Source organism: Cherax quadricarinatus, chromosome 75 (genome assembly GCF_038502225.1).
Source record: "Cherax quadricarinatus isolate ZL_2023a chromosome 75, ASM3850222v1, whole genome shotgun sequence".
Lineage (NCBI taxonomy): Eukaryota > Metazoa > Arthropoda > Malacostraca > Decapoda > Parastacidae > Cherax > Cherax quadricarinatus.
The window spans coordinates 893,002-919,325 of NC_091366.1; the positions used below are offsets into that span (position 1 = coordinate 893,002).

Here is a 26,324-nt window from a genome sequence, read left to right on the forward strand (position 1 = left end):
GTATATGTGGAGACAAAAAACGTTATCTATGGAGGCAAAGAAGGGAATGTATGAAAGTATAGTAGTACCAACACTCTTATATGGGTGTGAAGCTTGGGTTGTGAATGCAGCAGCGAGGAGGCAGTTGGAGGCAGTGGAGATGTCCTGTCTAAGGGCAATGTGTGGTGTAAATATTATGCAGAAAATTCGGAGTGTGGAAATTAGGAGAAGGTGTGGAGTTAATAAAAGTATTAGTCAGAGGGCTGAAGAGGGGTTGTTGAGGTGGTTTGGTCATTTAGAGAGAATGGATCAAAGTAGAATGACATGGAGAGCATTTAAATCTGTAGGGGAAAGAAGGCGGGGTAGGGGTCATCCTCGAAAAGGTTGGAAGGAAGGGGTAAGGGAGGTTTTGTGGGCGAGGGGCTTGGACTTCCAGCAGGCGTGCACGAGCGTGTTCGATAGGAGTGAATGGAGACGAATGGTATTTGGGACCTGACGATCTGTTGGAGTGTGCGCAGGGTAATATTTAGTGAAGGGATTCAGGGAAACTGGTTATTTTTATATAGCCGGACTTGAGTCCTGGACATGGGAAGTACAGTGCTTGCATTCTAAAGGAGGGGTTTCGGGATATTAGCAGTTTGGAGGGATATGTTGCGTCTCTTTATACGTATATGCTTCTAAACTGTTGTGTTCCGAGCACCTCTGCAAAAATAGTGATTATGTGTGAGTGAGGTGAAAGTGTTGAATCTATACATACCTATTATGAAGTTTAATTGATAATTCTCCACTCACTGTGCATAATTTATCACTTTTTCACTGATGGGAAGCACTTCACAGCTTCTCTTAGGTTTTGAAGAACTGCAGCTTCTCTACTTTTGCACTTTGAGGTATTTTTGGGCCATGTTAACTGTGGATAACAAACTGCGAATACTGAATCACTGGATATGGGGGTTCTACTGTATTACCTTGAGTTTACCTGGAGAGAGTTCCGGGGGTCAACTCTCCCGTGGCCCGGTCTGTGACCAGGCCTCCTGGTGGATCAGAGCCTGATCAACCAGGCTGTTACTGCTGGCCACAGCCCGGCTGGTCAGGTACCGACTCTAGGTGCTTGTCCAGTGCCAGCTTGAAGACTGCCAGGGGTCTGTTGGTAATCCCCCTTATGTATGCTGGGAGGCAGTTGAACAGTCTCGGGCCCCTGACACTTATTGTATGGTCTCTTAACGTGCTAGTGACACCCCTGCTTTTCATTGGGGGGATGTTGCATCGTCTGCCAAGTCTTTTGCTTTCGTAGTGAGTGATTTTCATGTGCAAGTTCAGTACTAGTCCCTCTAGGATTTTCCAGGTGTATATAATCATGTATCTCTCCCGCCTGCGTTCCAGGGAATACAGGTTCAGGAACTTCAAGCGCTCCCAGTAATTGAGGTGTTTTATCTCCGTTATGCGCGCCGTGAAAGTTCTCTGTACATTTTCTAGGTCAGCAATTTCACCTGCCTTGAAAGGTGCTGTTAGTGTGCAGCAATATTCCAGCCTAGATAGAACAAGTGACCTGAAGAGTGTCATCATGGGCTTGGCATCCCTAGTTTTGAAGGTTCTCATTATCCATCCTGTCACCTTTCTAGCAGCTGCGATTGATACAATGTTGTGGTCCTTGAAGGTGAGATCCTCCGACATGATCACTCCCAGGTCTTTGACGTTGGTGTTTCACTCTATTTTGTGGCCAGAATTTGTTTTGTACTCTGATGAAGAATTAATTTCCTAGTGTTTACCATATTTGAGTAATTAAAATTTCTCATCGTTGAACTTCATATTGTTTTCTGCAGCCCACTGAAAGATTTGGTTGATGTCCGCCTGGAGCCTTGCAGTGTCTGCAATGGAAGACACTGTCATGCAGATTCGGGTGTCATCTGCAAAGGAAGACAAGGTGCTGTGGCTGACATCCTTGTCTATGTCAGATATGAGGATGAGGAACAAGATGGGAGCGAGTTTACCTGGAGTTTACCTGGAGAGAGTTTCGGGGGTCAACGCCCCCGCGGCCCGGTCTGTGACCAGGCCTCCTGGTGGATCAGCGCCTGATCAACCAGGCTGTTGCTGCTGGCTGCACGCAAACCAACGTACGAGCCACAGCCCGGCTATGTACTGTGCCTTGTGGAACAGAGCTTTTCACCGTAGCTGCCTCAGACTTTACTCTGTTGACTACTACTCTCTGTGTTCTGTTTGTGAGGAAATTATAGATCCATCGACCAACTTTTCCTGTTATTCCTTTAGCACGCATTATGTGCGCTATTATGCCATGGTCACACTTGTCGAAGGCTTTTGCAAAGTCTGTATATATTACATCTGCATTCTTTTTGTCTTCTAGTGCATCTAGGACCTTGTCGTAGTGATCCAATAGTTGAGACAGACAGTAGCGACCTGTTCTAAACCCATGTTGCCCTGCAGTAAACTCTGCTAGGTAGTGCAGTATACTCTGGCAGTTAACTCTGCTAGGTAGTGCAGTATACTCTGGCAGTAAACTCTGCTAGGTAGTGCAGTATACTCTGGCAGTAAACTCTGCTAGGTAGTGCAGTATACTCTGGCAGTAAACTCTGCTAGGTAGTGCAGTATACTCTGGCAGTAAACTCTGCTAGGTAGTGCAGTATACTCTGGCAGTAAACTCTGCTGGGTAGTGCAGTATACTCTGGCAGTAAACTCTGCCAGGTAGTGCAGTATACTCTGGCAGTAAACTCTGCTAGGTAGTGCAGTATACTCTGGCAGTAAACTCTGCTAGGTAGTGCAGTATACTCTGGCAGTAAACTCTGCTAGGTAGTGCAGTATACTCTGGCAGTAAACTCTGCTAGGTAGTGCAGTATACTCTGGCAGTAAACTCTGCTAGGTAGTGCAGTATACTCTGGCAGTAAACTCTGCTAGGTAGTGCAGTATACTCTGGCAGTAAACTCTGCTAGGTAGTGCAGTATACTCTGGCAGTAAACTCTGCTAGGTAGTGCAGTATACTCTGGCAGTAAACTCTGCTAGGTAGTGCAGTATACTCTGGCAGTAAACTCTGCTAGGTAGTGCAGTATACTCTGGCAGTAAACTCTGCTAGGTAGTGCAGTATACTCTGGCAGTAAACTCTGCTAGGTAGTGCAGTATACTCTGGCAGTAAACTCTGCTAGGTAGTGCAGTATACTCTGGCAGTAAACTCTGCTAGGTAGTGCAGTATACTCTGGCAGTAAACTCTGCTAGGTAGTGCAGTATACTCTGGCAGTAAACTCTGCTAGGTAGTGCAGTATACTCTGGCAGTAAACTCTGCTAGGTAGTGCAGTATACTCTGGCAGTAAACTCTGCTAGGTAGTGCAGTATACTCTGGCAGTAAACTCTGCTAGGTAGTGCAGTATACTCTGGCAGTAAACTCTGCTAGGTAGTGCAGTATACTCTGGCAGTAAACTCTGCTAGGTAGTGCAGTATACTCTGGCAGTAAACTCTGCTAGGTAGTGCAGTATACTCTGGCAGTAAACTCTGCTAGGTAGTGCAGTATACTCTGGCAGTAAACTCTGCTAGGTAGTGCAGTATACTCTGGCAGTAAACTCTGCTAGGTAGTGCAGTATACTCTGGCAGTAAACTCTGCTAGGTAGTGCAGTATACTCTGGCAGTAAACTCTGCTAGGTAGTGCAGTATACTCTGGCAGTAAACTCTGCTAGGTAGTGCAGTATACTCTGGCAGTAAACTCTGCCAGGTAGTGCAGTATACTCTGGCAGTAAACTCTGCTAGGTAGTGCAGTATACTCTGGCAGTAAACTCTGCTAGGTAGTGCAGTATACTCTGGCAGTAAACTCTGCTAGGTAGTGCAGTATACTCTGGCAGTAAACTCTGCTAGGTAGTGCAGTATACTCTGGCAGTAAACTCTGCTAGGTAGTGCAGTATACTCTGGCAGTAAACTCTGCTAGGTAGTGCAGTATACTCTGGCAGTAAACTCTGCTAGGTAGTGCAGTATACTCTGGCAGTAAACTCTGCCAGGTAGTGCAGTATACTCTGGCAGTAAACTCTGCTAGGTAGTGCAGTATACTCTGGCAGTAAACTCTGCTAGGTAGTGCAGTATACTCTGGCAGTAAACTCTGCTAGGTAGTGCAGTATACTCTGGCAGTAAACTCTGCTAGGTAGTGCAGTATACTCTGGCAGTAAACTCTGCTAGGTAGTGCAGTATACTCTGGCAGTAAACTCTGCTAGGTAGTGCAGTATACTCTGGCAGTAAACTCTGCTAGGTAGTGCAGTATACTCTGGCAGTAAACTCTGCTAGGTAGTGCAGTATACTCTGGCAGTAAACTCTGCTAGGTAGTGCAGTATACTCTGGCAGTAAACTCTGCTAGGTAGTGCAGTATACTCTGGCAGTAAACTCTGCTAGGTAGTGCAGTATACTCTGGCAGTAAACTCTGCTAGGTAGTGCAGTATACTCTGGCAGTAAACTCTGCTAGGTAGTGCAGTATACTCTGGCAGTAAACTCTGCTAGGTAGTGCAGTATACTCTGGCAGTAAACTCTGCTAGGTAGTGCAGTATACTCTGGCAGTAAACTCTGCTAGGTAGTGCAGTATACTCTGGCAGTAAACTCTGCTAGGTAGTGCAGTATACTCTGGCAGTAAACTCTGCTAGGTAGTGCAGTATACTCTGGCAGTAAACTCTGCTAGGTAGTGCAGTATACTCTGGCAGTAAACTCTGCTAGGTAGTGCAGTATACTCTGGCAGTAAACTCTGCTAGGTAGTGCAGTATACTCTGGCAGTAAACTCTGCTAGGTAGTGCAGTATACTCTGGCAGTAAACTCTGCTAGGTAGTGCAGTATACTCTGGCAGTAAACTCTGCTAGGTAGTGCAGTATACTCTGGCAGTAAACTCTGCTAGGTAGTGCAGTATACTCTGGCAGTAAACTCTGCTAGGTAGTGCAGTATACTCTGGCAGTAAACTCTGCTAGGTAGTGCAGTATACTCTGGCAGTAAACTCTCCTAGGTACTGCAGTATACTCTGGCAGTAAACTCTGCTAGGTAGTGCAGTATACTCTGGCAGTAAACTCTGCTAGGTAGTGCAGTATACTCTGGCAGTAAACTCTGCTAGGTAGTGCAGTATACTCTGGCAGTAAACTCTGCCAGGTAGTGCAGTATACTCTGGCAGTAAACTCTGCTAGGTAGTGCAGTATACTCTGGCAGTAAACTCTGCTAGGTAGTGCAGTATACTCTGGCAGTAAACTCTGCTAGGTAGTGCAGTATACTCTGGCAGTAAACTCTGCTAGGTAGTGCAGTATACTCTGGCAGTAAACTCTGCTAGGTACTGCAGTATACTCTGGCAGTAAACTCTGCTAGGTAGTGCAGTATACTCTGGCAGTATACTCTGCTAGGTAGTGCAGTATACTCTGGCAGTAAACTCTGCTAGGTAGTGCAGTATACTCTGGCAGTAAACTCTGCTAGGTAGTGCAGTATACTCTGGCAGTAAACTCTGCTAGGTAGTGCAGTATACTCTGGCAGTAAACTCTGCTAGGTAGTGCAGTATACTCTGGCAGTAAACTCTGCTAGGTAGTGCAGTATACTCTGGCAGTAAACTCTGCTAGGTAGTGCAGTATACTCTGGCAGTAAACTCTGCTAGGTAGTGCAGTATACTCTGGCAGTAAACTCTGCCAGGTAGTGCAGTATACTCTGGCAGTAAACTCTGCCAGGTAGTGCAGTATACTCTGGCAGTAAACTCTGCCAGGTAGTGCAGTATACTCTGGCAGTAAACTCTGCTAGGTAGTGCAGTATACTCTGGCAGTAAACTCTGCTAGGTAGTGCAGTATACTCTGGCAGTAAACTCTGCTAGGTAGTGCAGTATACTCTGGCAGTAAACTCTGCCAGGTAGTGCAGTATACTCTGGCAGTAAACTCTGCCAGGTAGTGCAGTATACTCTGGCAGTAAACTCTGCTAGGTAGTGCAGTATACTCTGGCAGTAAACTCTGCTAGGTAGTGCAGTATACTCTGGCAGTAAACTCTGCCAGGTAGTGCAGTATACTCTGGCAGTAAACTCTGCTAGGTAGTGCAGTATACTCTGGCAGTAAACTCTGCTAGGTAGTGCAGTATACTCTGGCAGTAAACTCTGCCTGGCTTAAAATTAACTTAAGATTAACTAAGCAATGATGTAATCAGTGATAAAACATTACTATAAACAGATAACAATAAATCGCAAATGAGTATTACAAAGACAGGTCATATGGTTGCATACATTGCTGTACATTCAGTCGAATGGAGTATTCTGTTAGGTAGTGTATTTAAAAAATAAAGTTAGATTGGGTCTTAGGTTTAACATTTATGTGATATAATTGTGAGTAACATATAGGATATACAATTTATAAGGTTCAGTTATTCAGTGTCAGTACAATTTGATCGCTCATTTCTGTAATATAAACTTGCTCTGCAGCAGTGTTCTTAAATTCAAAACGATGTAGTACAACATTTTATTAATATTCTCGCAGATCTGTCTTCTTCCAGACACCAAAAACTCTTTCCAAACTACAGTGAAGAAGAAGACGCAGGATCCTGTCTTTGAGGAGACTTTCTCCTTCGAGGTAAATAAGATTATTATATATCAAGAATTTGGTAGTATATAGAGCCACATATACATGATAATGTAATTTTTCTTCTTAAATAGTTACTGTGTTATTGTTATATTTACAAAGCTCTTTGAAACAATGACCTTATTGTAATATTTACTAAGCTTTCTGAAACAATTCTATGTAAAGTAAAAGGACACAAGTGCAACTAATGTGGCATCTTATTGTGGCAATGTTTCGCTCTCCAGGAGCTTTGTTAAGCTGATACCACAAAAAAATGTCACATTAGTTGCACTTGTGTCCTTTTACTTTACATATTGTCGGTAATTCTACCAACATTATTACAACGAAACAATTCTAATTGATAATTTGGTTGGTGTTCCTCAGCTGCCATACAGGGAGGTTATTCGTCGTACCCTAGAACTCAAAGTGAAGGATTTTGACAAGTACTCTCGCCATTGTGTCGTTGGCCATGTGCTCCTGCCTTTACAAAATGTTAATTTGGCCAGACCCTCACGTCTTTGGAGACCTCTCGCCCAGTGCAATCCAGTATGTATTTGTTATGTTATGTCCCTTATTACTTTGATAGTAAGGTTCTCACTATATGTTCTTGTGTAGGGTGGCTTTTTACTTAATGGCCTTATCTGTCTAGGGGTAATACTTACCTCATGGCTGATCATCCTCAGTGTCTCTGATATCCTCTCACCAGCCCTCTTCACAGGTTATGTAAACTACAACTATAAAAATATAACTATTCTAAATAGATATGTACAGAATAGACAATTACAGCCTCACATAATCAAAACAAAAATCTACACACTCCTTAGCTATTCTCCCACATGGTGCATCTCAGCAACTTTGCCCTTCACTCTTCATGACTAATCTCTGGGCTAACCAGTGTTTTGACACACTTTAGTCACCCTGGGTATGGTGGCCACAACTTAAGTTATAAAAACTCACCCCTGGAGCGCACACAATGTCCAAAAAAATAGAAGAATGACCCAGAGATCTTGCCAGGTTGAAGTCCAGCAACAGAGAGAGGGAGGAGCCTAGCTAAGCTCCTCCCACCAAAACAAAAGACTGTTGCCAAGCACAATTCTCCAGTTACCACACTTCTGCTACACCTTAATTTTACTTTTACAAAAAGAAATACAACTTTATAAACTACTTATTTAAATTGTGTGTTTGTTTGTCTATAGTATAACCTATTATATTGAGAAAAAGGCTTGACCCAGCTGCCTCTCAGTCATAAGAGTGATCAGCCCTTATGACATTTAGAGCAAAGTCCCCATCAATTCAATATAATTAGGTATTCCAGAGTAACTGTTACTTATAAATACATGTTGGGTCCTATAGCCCCATAACAGTATTTCACTATTTTAGGAAAATGTAAATAAAAATGGTTTTAGAGGAAATATAGGCGACATCATAATAACGGTTGAAGGGAATGTGAAGATTTAAAGGTAAGAGACAATACAATAAGTGTCAGGGGCCCAATACTGTTCAACTGCCTCCCAGCATACATAAGGGGATATTGTCTGTAAACCCCTGGTTATTTTCAAGAGGAAGCTAGACAGACACCTAAAATCAGTACCTGACCAGCCAGGTTGTGGTTTGTATGTTGGTTTATGTGCAGCCAACAGGAACAGCCTGGTTAATCAGGCCCTGATCCACCATGAGGTCTGGACACGGACCGGGTTGCAGGGGCATTGAACCCAGAACACCCATACCCCCAGGTATACTCCAGGTAACTACGCTAGACTTATTATGTAATGTTTACGTGTTCCCATTATTCTGGGGATTGTGCTCAAGGATCTCAGTTTAGCTGCATGTAAATGACACTGTTGATGAAACAAGAAAAGCCATTTTACAGAACAAACTTTTATAAGGACGTGTCATAAGAGACAACTAAAATGCTGTGAGCAAGGGGCTAGTAACCCCTTCTTTTTACATTACTAATTTTAAAAAGAGAAACTTTTTAGGTCACCCTGCCTTGGTGGGATATGGCCTGTCTGCTGAAAAAATAAATGACATTTTTATTTAGCCAAAGAGAAAGACTGTGTCATTACAGTAAATAGTGTTTAAGCATTAGTATTAATCTGCCCAAAATGAACTGCATACTAGTGGCTTTCTTTTGTGCCTAACAGTATTGTATTATATGTAAACTACATTACCTGTATACTGCAGAAAATAAATTTATAAGAATATAGTAGTTATAATAGTATTATTGACTTTGCAGGATGCAGAGGAATACGGTGAACTGCTGCTGTCGCTGAACTACCTTCCTACTGCTGGGCGCCTTAATGTAGACATCATCAAGGCCAAACAGATCCTCCAGACCAACCTTGTTCGAGGAGCAGGTCAGTCACAATGTTGTTTTAGTCACAAGAAAGTGGTAAACCTGAATGGGTTGTACAGTGCTACCTATTGCTTTTATTAATGCAGTGACAACAAAGGGATGAATTTGCAAAGCATATTAGCTGTTGCGAAAACACATGCTCTGTTTTAGGTAGAATAGTTATCAAAAAAGTTTTGGGAAAGACGGAAAATAGGATTGCAAAAGTATATTGTCCTTTAGAAAAAGCACAAAACTCGTGGGGGGTCATATAACACCTGTGAAATGATAGGTAATTAGGTTTCATCCAAGGAAGAAAAAAATGGTTCCATTTTCTTGAATCCAGAGTCATTCATCTGCACTGAACTACAGCTGAACATTCCTTTGAAGGAATGATAAGGTTTGTTGCCGACTTAAAAGATGGAGACTGGTATAAAGTGTGAATGACAGGTGACATAGAACATATGACTAGTGGAGCACTAGTGTAGGTCTACTGGTCCATGCTAGGCAAGTCCAACTCAACTACTTCCCCTCACATACTTATCCAACACATTTTCAGAACTATCCCAAGTTCTCACTTCAGTATTACTACTTTGGAGTTCATTCCATTATTCCAGAATTCTGTTGCCAAATCTCTGCTTTCTTATATGCTTTCTAAATGTAAATTTATCCATTTTGAATTATTATTATTACAATCAAAACTAAGTACTAAACCCACAAGGGTCATTCAGCATCCATTTTGAATACATTTCGATGATTCCTGTTCCCTTTAGGTATTTTTAGCACTATTTATATCCCTCTAGTACAGTGGACCCCTGGTTAACGATATTTTTTCATTCCAGAAGTATGTTCAGGTGCCAGTACTGACCAAATTTGTTCCCATAAGAAATATTGTGAAGTAGATTAGTCCATTTCAGACCCCCAAACATACACATACAAACGCACTTACATAAATACACTTACATAATTGGTCGCATTGGGAGGTGATCGTTAAGCGGGGATCCACTGTATTTTGTTTCTCTATTTTTATACTTCAGTCATATCCTCCCTAATTGTATGTTTCTCCAGAAATTTCAAATTCATTGCATTTTATCTGTCTGTCAGGAATGTTTCTAATGCACTGTTGTCTTGACTGCAGATTTCTGATAACCATAATTCTTTAAATTTTTTTTTCATTCATTTTGATTATGATTGGATTGAAGGAGCATGGAAATTGATGTCATATATAATATGACAATGCTCTGACATCCATACATGCTTTTTCAAGTAAATAATACATAAAGAGGATCCCAGAAGGGGGTCGAAATATACAGATCAATTATTCTCCAGAGTTTCCGCCTCCATGTGGGTTATTAAATGAACATTGATACTTGTTTATTGCACCATAGTTATTCATAGTACACCTCACTTACTCTTCTGTCTGCATATGAATTCTGTAACCTATGAATACCTTCTTTCTTTGTTGAAGGAAAGAAGTTATTCATAGGTTACAGAATTTATATGCAGACAGAAGAGTAAGTGAGGTGTACTAAAAGTGCCGAGTCCAGTGCTAGTGACTGGTTCTCTAAGGACCGGTCACTAGCACTTTCCAGGTGTTTCTGCAGTAATAGATTTGCCAGTGCTTTTGTAATATGGAAACTTAATTGGTTTTGTGTAATGGTGTTAGTGGCTTGGACAGCCAATATACTTTTGTGAGCTTGTTAGATAGGAGTGAGTGGAGGCAAGTGGTTTTTATGTTTGGACATGTTGTTGGAGTGTGAGCAAAGTAACATTTATGAAAGGATTCAGGGAAGTTGGTTAGCTGGACTTGAAACCTGGAGGTAGGAGGTACAATGCCTGCATTCTGAAAGAGTGGTGGGGCATGTTACCTTTCAGAGAGTGGTCTAAGCTATGATATCAACATGCTTCTGAAAAGACAGTGATTGAATAAATAAATGACTGCAAAAGTGTTTAAATTTTTTCTGCTCACCTTACCTCGGTGGGAGACGGTCAGTATTTAAAAAAAAAAAATAGCTGTGCTGATTAAAGCACATTATAAACATTTTTACCTGTTTATCTCCCTCCTTGGTTAATGCTGCTTGTCCATTTCATAAGATGTGTTTATGGCAAAAGCATTGTTGGTGTTTTGTATACGGCCTGAAAGAAACCCCTCTAGGTTTTTTCTTGCATCTGTAATTGGTGGGAGAACAAACATTTGTTCTAAAACTTAAATGTATTTTTAAATAAATTAGACAATATTAAACAATATTAACGAAAACTATAGTCTCGCAGATCCATATGTTTGTGTCTCTGGTGGTACATGGTTGACATTAAGATACAAGAGATGATATTAAACAAAATTAATAAGCACTATCATCTTACAGATCCATACGTTCGTGTGTCTCTGGTGGTACGTGGTCGACATCTCAAGTCAAAGAAAACTGGTGTCAAAAAGAATACTCTTTCGCCTTCCTTTAATGAGTCATTTAGCTTCCAGATAGCATCTCCAGAGCTGCGTGAGGCATCACTTGTGATCACTGTTTGGGACTGGAATGGTGGAATCATGAGAGACGAATTTATTGGCAGAATTGTCTTAGGGAAACAACCATCAGGTATGTTCTCAACATCAATTAGCTTTCGGTATGTATAATAATTTGTGACTGCTGTACAATGGCTGAAATGTTAGTGGCTTTCTTTTGTGCTTAACAATACTATACGTATTACATGTAAACTAGATGTTGTATATTGCAGAAAAAAAATAAACTTGTACACATTCCTTTCAGGGGTAATCCTTTGAGCACAATAACTAACGTACCTTTTATTCAATATTAATGTATTATATTTATGCTAAGATTCTTGTGATTTTTTTTTTAGTGTACGTCAGTATCTCAAAAACCTGGGGATTTTTGTATACTTTTGTATTTTTCCTTACCATTCAGAGTTTTAAAAAGAGAAGTGTTCCCATTTTCTCTTCATCTCCAGCTGTTATTCTCAAATCCTTGATCCATTTCTTTGCAGTTCATTCTTTTCTCTTTGCTATCCTCCCAGTTTCATAAACTCTGTCTACTCTCATGTTAAACAGACTTTCTTCCCTTTAAAACTCATTGTGAAGACCTCTGTATGTTGCCTTCCTTTAATTTCTAATTTACAAAAGTGTAATCTCACTTTGTCTTTTGGATACAGGAATTAAACTTGCATTTTGTCAAACTAATATTTGATAACCTGATTGCAAACAAACCACAGAGCAGATGGGGTTAGAACCCGTAGCAAGTGAGTGGTAAAACTCCAGGCCAGTGTGTAAGCCACTGGACCAGCTAGCTACAATAAGATTCATCTAACTAGGTATATTTATACACCATAGGAAAGTTAGCACTGGCCACCACTGTGACTTAAGCCACAGTGTTGTGACTTTTATTCTTAAGTGAAATGTCTTTCAGGTCCACACGAGATTAATCACTGGAACAATATGATGGGGTCACAGAGGCATGCCGTCGCTCAGTGGCATTCACTCCATTCCCGCCAGCAGTGTGATGAGGTGAGTGATGTTCCATCAATCTTGTCAGTTCTGAGGGCAACAGGCAATCCAAAACTAAGCACTCAACCCACAAGGGTCATACAGTCAGGGCAACAGTTAATCTCTCTTTTGTGTTTAACAGTATTTTATTATATGTAAATTACATTTTGTAAACTGCAGAAAGAAATAAAGTATAAAAAAAAAACATAATGCACGGGATTCATCACTCGGGATCTGAGTGATGAATAAGAGTTCAGCCAAAAAACACACACTCATTACAGAGTACTTAAGCACTTCCAATACAACCTATATCCACATTGCCACAAGCTTTCACCTCAGCCCACTTGAGCCACATCAACCACTCCACACAATTTCGTGTTAACAATTAGTGACAAGCAGAACATAAATCGGACAATCACTAATACGTAATTAGGTATTCCAGAGTAACTGTTACAGATACATAAATACATGTTGGTCCTATAGTCCCATAACATATATACTGTACTGTACAAAAATTTCTTTTAAAATGGATACAATACTTATTTATGTTAGATATTGTGCTCCAGTTCCCCGAATTAAGCTTGAATGCCTTCCACATCCCCCCCCCCCCCAGGTCTGTATAATCCTCCGGGTTTAGTGCTTCCCCCTTGATTAAAATAATAATAATAATGTTAGATATTGTTTTCATACACTAATACATTATTTACAATGACAAGGTCACCCTGGTGAAGAACTTTTAATCCCAGGAAGAGGAGCTAACTCTCCCTTGAATCAAACCTGATTTTTAAAATAGTATTTTTCAAGCTAAGAATTCAACCATATAAAATACTGAACATTTAGAGCTGCAGTAGTTTTATTCACAATTAAAAAGCAACTTAATGGAAGTTTGTAAACTTATCAGAGAGCTTTATAAAACTATCAAAAATGATATTCACTTATTTCACTGTCACTCAAGCTGCATTAGTAAACATTTATGAAGGAAATTCATTTTGTGTTTCTCTCTGAGTTAAGACGTAACACTGACTGAGTTCTCAACATAAAGAGCTGTCGTTCAAACACTATTAAAAAAGGCTAATGTAATAAAATTCTTTAACATGTATGGTACAAAAGCTAAGATCATATTCTTTTTATCAATTTTATTCAAGCACATGCCAAGAATTATGACTAGATTGTCCATATCAGTTTAAGAAACTGCAAAACTTGTAGTATTTTTTCATATCCTACCGAGACAAAAATATACCCTCAACACTGTTGGTTTTATATAGTCCAAGTGTACACAAATTTCTTGTTATAATTACATGTTTTGAATTTTAACAAGAGAATCCATCAAACACATTCATTTTTTTAACACATTGGCTGTTTCCCCACCAAGGCAGGATGACCCAAAAAGAAAACACTTTCATCATCACTCACTCTATCACTGTCTTCCCAGAGATGTGCTGATACTATAGTTTAAAAACTGCAACATATATCTACCCCTCCTTCATAATTAAATAAAAATTTATTTTCTGTAAAACAGCATTTTTTTTTTTCAGGTTTCATCTGCTTCCCGTGCTGTCCCATGAGCAGTTAGCGGCACTCCAAGAGGATTGTCTTCAAAGTTAAGCTGACAGGCATCATTTACTTGGCACAAGTGTTAGTGTGTTGGCTTTTATGTCTCATGTCTTGGGTTCTCCAGGAGCCTTCATGCATTGGCTAAGACAGAGTTGCAGGTGGGAATTAACTAAGTGCTTTATGGTAATGCTTTACTGTATCTGACAGTTTCTTTTCTCTTTCCCTTCAGTGGTGTATGGGTGTGGTTTTACACCACAACTTGCAACCCTTCACAAGATGGCAATGCCATATATACATCATTTGAAATCATCATTCCTTCATTAAAGACCTTAGTTCCTCATAGACAGGTTTCCTGAAACTCCTAGTAGAATAATTCTTTCAAAAGGGCAGTAGGGATGATGTTTAGAGCAGCACATTCTCAGAGGACCTAATGACTAGAATTATTAGACCCAGGAGCCTTTAGAATACATTACTGTCAAATTCTTTGTTCACCTTAATACCTACAGTAACTTAGTACCTTATATTTCAACAACAATAGTTGTGTATGAGTTGGCAGCTTTGCCATGTTTTGAATCTGTCCACTCTAATATTTAAGTGTTGTCTAGTACAATGCCATAACCATGAGGACCTACATGCCAAGAGCTAGGATTCAACCCCTGCAAACACAACTAGGCAAGCACATCTTGCAGCTCCATGTATAGTATACTAGACATATTTTATAAGCCCAAATAACAGACTATTTCATAGCCTCGTGCTGTTAGGTTCTAAAGCATTATATAAATTTTTGCTTTTGAAAGACATTTATCTTTGTGTTGATAGACAAAATTTATTTGCATTGTCCTATCTATGAATCCATAGGTCACGCTTTTATCCATCGAATTAATCTGTGGTTAATGTGTGTAATAATTTTTTTTAGATTATTGATTTCAGATATTTAGATAATTTTAGATTTACTGTAATGTGGTTAAGATGGTAATCTATATTATTTAAATAAACTTATAAAAGAGGCACCAAGATCATTTATTATTATTAAGTTTCATATTTTACAAATAATTTATAAGTGTTGATAAAAATATTCTTTAAATTTCTCAAGATTTATATTACATTAAAAATAAGATATAATTTTATTGTAATAAATATATTCTGAATTACAGTATAGTCACAAGTAATGTAAATGTTTATTTGTAAACATATATTGCAGACAATGAGTAGACTGACCCCTTAACTTAATATTGTCTTCTTTGGTTTTTAAATCTAAAACATTTCTTGTATTCAAATACTGAAGCAAGAAAATAATTATTTGTATCTAGTAAGAGTTAATCTTGGATCATATATTTAATTAGTTTTATACAATACATAATTATTTTGAGTGGATATAAGATGGAGGGGTGTTAATGTTGCAGTTTAAAAACTGTAGTGTAAAGCACCCTTCTGGCAAGACAGTGATGGAGTGAATGATGGTGAAAGTTTTTCTTTTTCGGGCCACCCTGCCTTGGTGGGAATCGGCCAGTGTGATAATAAAAAAAAAAAAAAATAAGATGTCATCTCATAATACATGGTCAAGGTGAGTTCACAGTGGTTTTTGTACTAAGTTTATAAATTTTATGCACTTTTGTGTATATCTGAATTACTTGATAATGGATCTTGTCTACATGTTAAGAGTTTTATAGTCATTAGGAATCATTAGATAGTATGTGTGTTTAGATTACAGTGTTGCTCTGAACTTGAGTGTGTATATGTGAAACGCACTTTATATTTTTGTGTATATACCAAGTAATTAAACAAAACTGCATCATACAGTGCTGTGCATACTATTAAGATGTTTATTCAGCAAGGAAGATTGCATACGTACGTACATGCGTGCGCGCGCGCGTGTGTGTGTGTGTGTGTGTGTGCGCGTGTGCGTGTGCATATATTAAAAAAGGTGCTTATATAGGTACATTGGTAAAATATTAAATTACTTTTACTGTGATATACAGACAAGAGTCAGGGGTTCCCAACTGTGTGTGTGTCAGGGCCTTGTATATCTTATACCTGTCTCAGTATTTGTTTTAAAAACCTCCCATCAGTACTGATTATATTTTAAATTGTTTGATTCATTTTATGGTAATAATAAACTAATATATGAGTTACTGTAATTGTTCCTTGAGAAGTGTAACAAATACTTGTAAAGTTCCTTGAATCAAGAGCCCTTCACTGGCATCAAGGGACTCCTTTAGAGGGATAATTAGCTATAATTTTTCCATATTCATTTAAAACTTTATATACATTTTGATTAAAGGGACTTGCTATTGTTTTGTCAAACTTTATAGTAGCTTTTTAGTATGTTGTTATAGTATTATATTTATGGGGAGATGAGTCATGGTGGTGGGAAGTATATTGTATAATACAATACAGCTTCATTTCATGAAGCTTATACAATAAAATATTGTTAAGCACAAAATATAGCCACTAACATGCGGTGCATTTTGGGCAGACTAATCCTAATACTTACAGATTGCTTAAGAACTAGACATAGGTTATTGAGTATTGTATTGTATAAAGGAGGGATGAGGATGTAGCAGTTTGGAAGATTGTCTAAACTATGATATAACATTTCTGGCAAGACAGTGATTGAATGAATGACAGTGATAACTTTCCTCTTTATTTGGTCGCCCTCCTTTGATGGGAGATACGCAGTATGAAAAATAATAATGGGAAAGTGCCAAACATTGGATCAAGATCCTCTTATCAAGAATGGAATTTAAGAAGGTTGGGGACCCCTGATCAGGACAGTTATAATTCCTGTTATTTGCACTTTGTTGCTATTTATAGCACATTTTCATTTTAACCCTTTCACTGTCCAAACCCCCAGAATTAAAAGTGCTCACAGTGTCCACATGTAAAAAAAATTCTTCTGAAATAGGAGAGAATCTTCTGAGGGGGAAATGACACCAAAAATAAAAAATTTGATGGAAAACTTACAGAATTACATTTGCACAAAGATAGCGATCTGGGTGCAATTTTCGTATTGGCAATTTCACTCGCTTTAAGTCCTAATTTAAGTAGATTCCATTGCTCAATTCAAACAAATTCTTAGCTATTTCATTAGTATGGTTTCTGTTCTGTTGATTGAGCACAAGAAACTGCCCATTCAACTATCAAAACTATCCTATAAAGTGCACAGAAGTCAGTAATTTGGTCAATTTTATGCAAAATTTAAAAAATTCTAAAATAAACACTGTATACATTCTTGGCGCTAAAATTACATTTGTTCTGTTCATTAATTACAAAAAAAAAAAAAAAAACTGAAGATTTATGCCAGTTTTTAGATAATATATAACCAGGAATGATTGGTCATAGTTTACAGCATCCCAATAATTGAATCAGACCTGGTAAAAACCCATAAATCAGACCAGGGGGTGAAGGGGGGCCTTACCCATCCTCAGGAAAATCTGCAAAAATCAAATACTTCTGCTACTTTTGATCCTGGAACCAACCAAAATCATTTGTATTTCAGTAGTATGTCTTCCATTCTATCAAATGAAACCAACAAATAGTAAAACCATAAAAACCATCCTCAAAAACACTAGAATTGGTATTGTAAACCAAACAGGGTCACAGAGGTTTGCTTTTCCCATCATGCACCATGGGAGGCAGGATTTTTTTTTCCTGTGCACACTCTCTGCACAAACTCATTCTCTCATATCTTGGCCAAAATTTACTGCTCATATATTATATGAGTGAGCTGAGCTAATGACGTAGACCTATGTAACGGACAGTGAGAGGGTTAAAACAGTGTCTCAAAACTAATTATAAATGTTAAGTAATTGTGTACAGGTACTCATTGACTTACAGTATATTGACTTTATGATGGTGCATAAATAATTACAATGGAGATGAAATTTGGGATAATTGCCCAGCATGAAGGTGGCAAGTCCATAATTTCTCTTCAGTTGCTTTTCAACACTGGTATATATATTTGGCTAGTTACAGTAATTATGTGTTTATAAAAAACTATTTACTTATTCAGTGACAGTAGTAATTTACTCATTTTTTTTTATCATATTCGACTTATCGATGGGTTTGTCAGAATGTAACCCCATTGTAAGTCAAGGAGCACCTGTATAATTGAGGAAATTTGTTACATATACTTTACTTCTTCCTTAGCAAAAAATTAAGCATATACAATTTATAATGTGAGAGTAATTAAATCAATATTCAGGTATTTTTAAGTGTTATGTTTTTTGATTCCAGATGACTAACACTTCCAGTGATGTATGTATTCCTTACTCTCGAATTACATTGAATACAGCGTTTCTCTGGATAGGTATGTGAGTGTAGGCAACCTGTATGTAATGTTTATTATCTTGGGCAGTTAAGCACGTGTCCCAGATAGTGATAGGATTGTGGACGAGACAATAGACACTTGTCAAGAGAAACAAATTGCATTCAAATGATTCAGGTGTTTACAAAAACAGATTTTATATTTATGGTACTATAATATTTCCTTTATTCTTGTAATTTGTAAGATAATCACAGTCCTAACACTAATATCTTCTATATTCAGATGATTAGAGGTATCAAATTTAAAATCTATTTTTTTTATAAATATGTAGTGTGTGTATGTATAATATAAATTTATATATAATCCTAACAATAGCTACTTTATGTAGTATATACTATTTGTCAATGTCATAAACGTAATTATAGAATTACAGTCGTGCATCGCTTAACGACAAGGGTACGTTCTGAGAAATGAGTGGTTAAGTAATTTCTTCATTGTGTGAACATCATAGTGTTTCTTACACAAACCTAGATGGTGTAGCCTACTACACACCTAGACTATATGGGTTGTTATTTTCACCACAGATGTGCTTGTAAGCAGATAATGCATAAGATTAAATCAAGCACGAGGGAAAGTGATGCTATCAAGAGACACAGTATACAAGAGATGTAAAAGTGTGCTGCCGGCATAACACTGTTGCATAGTAAACTTTCTTTTATAAGTAGAGAGAGTACACTCTAGAACAACACTATAAAGTACAGCAGTACCTCGAGTTATGTACACTCTAGAACAACACTATAAAGTACAGCAGTACCTCGAGTTATGAACTTAATTCGTTCCAGAAGGCTGTTTGAGTGCAGATACTGTACGAATTTGTTCCCATAAGGAATAATGTAAGTTAGATTAGTCCATTTCAGACCCCCAAAAATACACTTACAAAAGCGCTTACAAAAATACACTTACATAATTGTTCGAGTTGGGAGCTGTTCGAAACTCAAGGTACCACTGTACAGTAAATACATAAACCAGTAACATAGTTGTTTATTATCATTATCAGGTATTATGTATTGTACATAATTGTATGTGCTGTACTTTTATAAGACTGGCATTGCAGTAGGTTTGTTTATATCATTGTATATGCGGTTTGTTGTGAACTGAAATGTCATTATGCGGTGCATGACTTTGCTATATTTTCCTGATAAAAAGTTACATATACATACAGTTGTTTGGTAATACATACTGTACTACACTGCAGTTATAGCTTCTAACTTACTCTCACAATCGGCAATATGTGATACATCATTATATTCTTTGTTTTAATAATTGCACATTATATGATGGAGCCATCAATACACAGGCCAGCTGTGAAAAGGATAAGCACTAGTATAATTAATAATAATAATCCAAATAGGTAGTAGATGACAAGCTGAGAAATGGTGATTTTAAAAAACAGAATAATCCTCTTTACTTAATAATGATGTTTTGCTTACTGGAGTTTTTCCAGGTGCCTGACAAAGCCTCATAGCAGGAAAAACTATGTATCTTCTATTCACAAACATCCCAGGTGAAGAATTACACACACCTGCAACATCTGGGTATCTTCATTTGTAGACGTTTTGCCAACCAGTCTTGGAGTCAGTGAAGAGTACCACAGTCTTGAAGACTGAAACTAAATCATTATATGTATAAACAGGATCCCTGGTGAGACACAAGACAGCATTGTACTGGGTAAGTATCATAAACAAAGCAATAGACATATATTTTGCAGTACACAATAATGTGTAGTATATATACTAGTAAGCAGTTTTCATTATTTATGGGGAAGTGCCAAACCCATATGGGGATGGGGAGGTAATCAGGTTTGATCTGAGGAAGGGGAGGGCAGTGACAGTGTCAAAGCAGCAGTGAGATAGTTCTATTATTAAACTTGGTAATGGTAAGATTGTTCTAACGTTGAACTTGGTGCTGCAGATAGTTCTCATGATAGTATGGAGCTAGGTACAACAGTGAACTAGTTCTAGTGATAGTAGGGAGCTAGGTAAGACAATGAACTAGTAATAGTATGGAGCTAGATATGACAGTGAACTAGCTTTAGTAACAGCATGACAGTGAGCTAGTTCTAGTGATAGGGAGTAGGTAAGATCATGAACTAGTTCTAGTGATAGTACAGAACTGGGTAATACAGTGTACTGGTTCATGATAGTACACAACTAGGTAATATGGTGTACTGGTTCATGATAGTATACAACTAGGTAATATGGTGTACTGGTTCATGATAGTACACAACTAGGTAATATGGTGTACTGGTTCATGATAGTATACAACTAGGTAATATGGTGTACTGGTTCATGATAGTACACAACTAGGTAATATGGTGTACTGGTTCATGATAGTATACAACTAGGTAATATGGTGTACTGGTTCATGATAGTACACAACTAGGTAATATGGTGTACTGGTTCATGATAGTACACAACTAGGTAATATGGTGTACTGGTTCATGATAGTATACAACTAGGTAATATGGTGTACTGGTTCATGATAGTACACAACTAGGTAATATGGTGTACTGGTTCATGATAGTATACAACTAGGTAATATGGTGTACTGGTTCATGATAGTACACAACTAGGTAATATGGTGTACTGGTTCATGATAGTATACAACTTGAGTGTGATAAGTCAAGCTTTAAATTAATTTCAGTCAACAGTGGAAGAACTAAACCTGTAGAGGTGATAGTTAAACCTGAGGAATGGGAAGTAATCAGCTCAGATCAAACTAAGGTAACACAGTAATACATTCACAGAGATCATGCTAAATCTGTTAAAAGTATTCACATACTGTACAGTCTAGTTTTGTAGTACATGAGTTCATATTCTTTGGTAGTAATCGGTCAGTAAAGCTGACATAAATTTTGTTCAGAAGTGTGCTCATTAGATTTCCTACTTACACTGTCCCTTCTTTAGGCTTTATGTCAATGTTAATGGTGTATTTAAAAGATTAGAGCAATATTGCTTTAATTTTAATGTTGCTGTTATTATGTACTGAGGTTTTTTGCACTTTCTTCTGACTGACCACGAGACACATGCCAAACCTAGTTCCTAAATATCTTGTGATTGTATGTAGTCCACTAAAAATATAACCTTGTGACGATACTACATGTTTACTGAGCACAATAATGGTCCAGTGTTGACGCACCAAGCGAATTTAACCCTCCGTAGATACTGTAGGCATTTTAACTTAAGATAATAAGTACGTATATAATGTGGGCACGGATGCCTCTTATTTTAGTATCTATTTTAAAATGCTTATAAAAATATAGTACACATCTATTTTTCACAGAAGTTATTTCCTGTATGTTAGATGTATATGGGATATATATATATATATATACATGTATATGTACCTGCACTGTGCAGTCTATCTGAAACTTGGTAGAGAATAACCAAGTCATTTAATGGCTTTGCCAAATAATTATGTAGGTTTCATATACATAGTTGGCCATTATTATTTGTGTAATTGTGACTAACAATTAGAGTAAGAACTTATTGTAAATGTCATTACAAAATTTAGGGACTATATACAAGAATTATTTGTTTGATAATTATCAATTGTTAAAATATGACAATTTGTACACTGTTTATTACTATACTGTAATGCATCTTTTAACACAAAAGTGAGAAAGCACTTGGACAAAACACTGAAATATACAGATCTCTTTTCCACCTGTAATTGCATATTTGTAGCTACAGGAGCAGATCTATGCTTTTTTGTGCTCTAAGTAGGATAGTAGGTCTCTTTGCAGTACTCCTGTTATTTTGTTTGTATTACTACTACTATTACTAAATCTTTCACTGCTATTAGTACATGAATGGGTGTGGTTTGGTGTGACTTGGACCTGCCTAGCATGGGCCAGTAGGCCTGCTGCAGTGCTTCCTCTGTGTTCTTATTGCAGTATTTCTGTCACCAGAAATACTACTGCTTCCACAAATACTTCTATTATTATTATTATTATTATTACAGTAAAACCTCTCATTAACAGATTTCCTCAGTTTTGGACCAAAAAAACTGGCAGGACAAATGCTCTAATTATCAGACAGAAATCCATAGTTCCGTATTTCGTCCATAGTGATAGTGTCTGATTATCTTCTGAAGTATCAAGCCAAATCTGTCAAGTCCAGTGTTTCGCCAGTAAGGGCCTAAGTGGCCATGTTCAGGACCTGTCTATTTTTGAAGTTCCCTGCCTGTTTATTGCTAGTGCTCACTCACACATACATTCATCATTCAGTAGTCTCTAGTCTTCCATGGATTTAGAGAATTTTGTTTGACCTAATTAATACATTAAGTAAAATGCAGTGAACAATGACTTCTAAAGAAAACATGTGGTTCTCAGAAATCTACATTGTGGCCATCTGTTTTCTCAGTCATCTATGTCTTGTTAACCATCTACATAATTTTCACTAGTAAATTATTATTATTATTATAATCAAAAAGAAGCGCTAAGCCACAAGGGCTATACAGTTCACTAGTAAAGCCTTAGAGGAGCTATAACTCAGAATAAGTTATTCTGAGTTACCACTATCAATCACAACAGTTACATCTCATCTCTCCATGAAAAGGTTAGTAAAATTACTGATAATTTACAAAGTACATATATATAAAATTAATATACCTACAGTACTGTACTGTAGTACTACAAGATAAAATACCCATATTCTTAGTGTCTGGTTGTCTTCTGTATCAGAGGACCAAGTCCACTACTTCACAAGACAACCAAAAGATTGTGAAATATTAATTTCATAATTTTGGATTTGCAGACAATCATTAATGTACATCCTCTTGAGTATTATCTGACATAACAACAGGTCACAGTAGAGGGGTACACTGCAACAGGCCTGCTGGCCCATGCTAGGCAGGTCCTCAGATCCAACCTCTTTATTAGTCTACCCAAGAGGGAAACTTTATCATCTTGTCTAACTCTTCATGTCACTACATCTATATATATGTGCATCCTCTCTCCCCGGGCAGATCTATATGTGACTTAATAAAGCCCACTTTGGGTAAAGTATTGTCAGTAAAAGATTGCATTATACTGCATTTTTGGCTAAATCCATTGTGTTGGTATTTTATACCAAGTCTCTCCCTGAGTCCTGAAGATCAAAGTCAAAGATTTATTTACAGATACAATGTTTGTACAGTGATGAGTGACTTAAAGTTGTGCATGCAGAAAGCCAATGCTTATGCAGAGCATTTTGGGCAAACTTAAGCCTAACTTAAGAGAAGTAGAATTCCTGCACTCTCAAGCCTGGGTGGGGCTGCAACAACTGGGAGGGACATTTCAATTCTGATGTCTGTGCACTTCTGGCAAGACAACTATTAAATGAAGAATAGTGAATGTTACCCTTCATAGGTTATCCTACCATGAAAAAAAAACCTAGTATCATTTCCTTCACATGTTAGGGGGCACCATGAGACATGCATTATTCTACTCCCTTCACTACAATATGAAGACACGGTGATAAGTAAGGCACATGTGCAACAATTAGGTATCTTTATTCCAAAATATTTTGCTTTCATGCATGTTGTAAGAGGCAACTAAAATGCCGGGAGCAAGGGGCTAGTAACCCCTTCTCCTGTATATATTACTAAATGTAAAAAGAGAAACTTTCGTTTTTCCTTTTGGGCCACCCCGCCTAGGTGGGATACGGCTGGTACGTTGAAAGAAAGAAAAGAATTTTGCTTTCATAGTAGGCTTCTTCAGTCAAATACAGAGAAGCAGCAGAGATGTAAAGACGATGTAATCAGTTCAGGTGTAGGTGAAATGTTTTGGAATAAAGAAATAAAACAAAATGGCATACAATAGTGACAGGTTGGTTGCACGTGTCTTACTTATGAACTTGTTCGTGCTGTATGCCATTATTACATGCACACGTAGACATGGTCCTTTCTTTAAGCAGGAGAGGATGTTCAAGTGGTTTTTAACTTTTCTTTGAATAGCACTTATGACACTAATCCAAACATTATACTTTTTACAAAATTTATAAATTATCTTCTCTTATTTGTACTTTTTAGGCCATACAGGTATGATAATGTATGTTTAATGTCTAGGACTGTCCACATTTCAAAGCTGATAAAAATTGATGGATAGTGTAACTATGGTAAACCCTCAATATAATGTACTAAGGGGAAGCAGGGGGCTGGTAATGGTGATTGTGGCTTATAGAGACGAGATTGTTATGTCACGATTGTACCAATTACAGACCTTTCTGTAAACAATAGATACTACGTTTCTGAATCGACTGATGAAGTGGACTTTATTTTGTATTCCCAGTGTTGGTTATACAGAGGTGCGTTACATCGAGGGTTTACTGTACCAGTGTATTAACTAAGGTTGTCTAATATGTAAAAGTCTCATTGTGAAGCTTTAATGCTGAAACACATTGTTTTTATTCTTCTATGTAAGTACAATATTGAGCAACTTAGCCTAAGTTTACTATTATAATTTAAATAATGTTATACAATAATCATATTTAAGCTTAATTCTTAAATAATTTCTATATAATTAAAATGTTTCTAAATAGCTGTTCACTTTTTTCATAATTTGTTGCTTATACAGATAAAGAATTATACCATAGTAGCTTATATAATTCACATATGTGAGTTAACTACAGTCTGAACATACAGTCCTGTGTTAACTACAGTCTGAACATAGGACTGTATGTTCAGACTGTAGTTAACTCACAGGACTGTGTGAGTTAACTACAGTCTGAACATACAGTCCTGTGAGTTAACTACAGTCTGAACATACATACCTGTGACTGGTTTTGAGGGTTTTTCTTCCTGTACAACATGGCCAGAGACTGGTCAGGCTCACAGTCATCACAACCAGACTAATTAAGCACTTGCAGCAGATTACTGTCCAGTTTCCTCTTGAAAACTTATTAGAAATATTGGTGGAACAATAGAATATCTGCTGGTGGCACGATGAAGAGTCTTAGACTATGGAGGTTGACACACTTCTGTTGAATGATCTAAATAATAATCAAAACTATACAGTATGAGCTCACACTTGATCAGCATATACACACTAAAATTATGACAATTCAAAAATTTAATATCATTCCTTAAAATGTTAAAAATAGCACTGTTCAGTAAGTTCCATCAAATAAATCTAAACTGTTACCAAGATTTACTAACACCTCACTGATGTTAAAACCCATAGCTATTAGAAAAGCCAAATGCATAAGCAAGTTAATTGTGAGCTAAATGTAATATCCTTCTTCCATGTACAATGTATCTAACAAAACTATGTAATTAAACTGTATGAAAAAACTGATCGCCCATGTGTAAACATAATACGCTTATGATCAGGCTATGTTAGTTGTGCTAAATAAATGTTAAATATTTTGTGTTTTGTTTTTGTCCCTCTGTTACTATTGTTATGAGGAGGTGATAAAAGTACAGTAGAAAACTTCTTGGCAAACAGAATGGTAGAATAATGGAATGGATTACAAAGTACAGTGGTACCCAGAGTTTCATACAGCTTCCAACTCCAACAATTATGTAAGTGTATTATTGTAAGTGCTTTTGTAAGTGTATTTTTGGGGGATTGAAATGGACTAATCTTACTCACATTATTCCTTTTGGGAACAAATTTGTTCGGTAACGGCACTTGAACAGCCTTCTGGAACGAATTATGTACAAAACTCGGGGTACCACTGTAGTAGTATGGTACAACCAGAGGACATCAGAAACAAATGGGTAATCACTAAGAAGATACAATCTGTTCCTTACACAGCACTGTAATGTTGCACCACATTACCCCCACAGGCGCTGTATAATCCTACGGGTTTAGTGCTTCCCCATAATAATAATAATAATAATGTACCACATTACAATATTATATTAGTTAGGAAGCACTAAACATGCAAAGGTCTTACAATGCTTGTAAAATGGAAGGTGAGCAAGTATAATCTGAGGAAGGAGAAGGTAGGTCTAAATGATGATATAAAGTGTCCATCACAGCATCAAGTTACTTCACTTAAAGGGAGTATTATAAAGTCCTTCTGTAATTACATTAATCACTTGTACAGGAGAAGGGGTTAACTTTTCTGTACAAATTACTAATTTTTTCTAGTTTTTCTTTTTAGGTCACCC

General features: G+C 37.6%; 1 protein-coding gene and 1 long non-coding RNA gene across 2 annotated transcripts in view; one reads left to right on the forward strand and one right to left on the reverse strand.

The window, feature by feature from the left end:
• The window catches only part of LOC128691782 (synaptotagmin-17-like), a 52,434-nt gene extending 33,663 nt beyond the window's left edge, over nt 1-18,771 (forward strand). Inside the window, exons 7-12 of the mRNA XM_070100869.1 lie at nt 6,441-6,533; nt 6,906-7,067; nt 8,758-8,878; nt 11,217-11,444; nt 12,270-12,367; nt 13,882-18,771. Of these exons, the coding sequence (XP_069956970.1) occupies nt 6,441-6,533; nt 6,906-7,067; nt 8,758-8,878; nt 11,217-11,444; nt 12,270-12,367; nt 13,882-13,911 (732 nt within the window). The 3' untranslated portion in view covers nt 13,912-18,771. The remainder of the gene's footprint in view (nt 1-6,440; nt 6,534-6,905; nt 7,068-8,757; nt 8,879-11,216; nt 11,445-12,269; nt 12,368-13,881) is intronic.
• On the reverse strand, nt 12,474-25,405 carry LOC138854927 (uncharacterized). Its single transcript, XR_011394102.1, has 2 exons — nt 24,980-25,405; nt 12,474-19,836 (listed from the first exon to the last, which is right to left on the reverse strand). It is a non-coding gene; the product is annotated as an uncharacterized lncRNA (long non-coding RNA).
• Between the last annotated feature and the right edge of the window lie 919 nt (nt 25,406-26,324).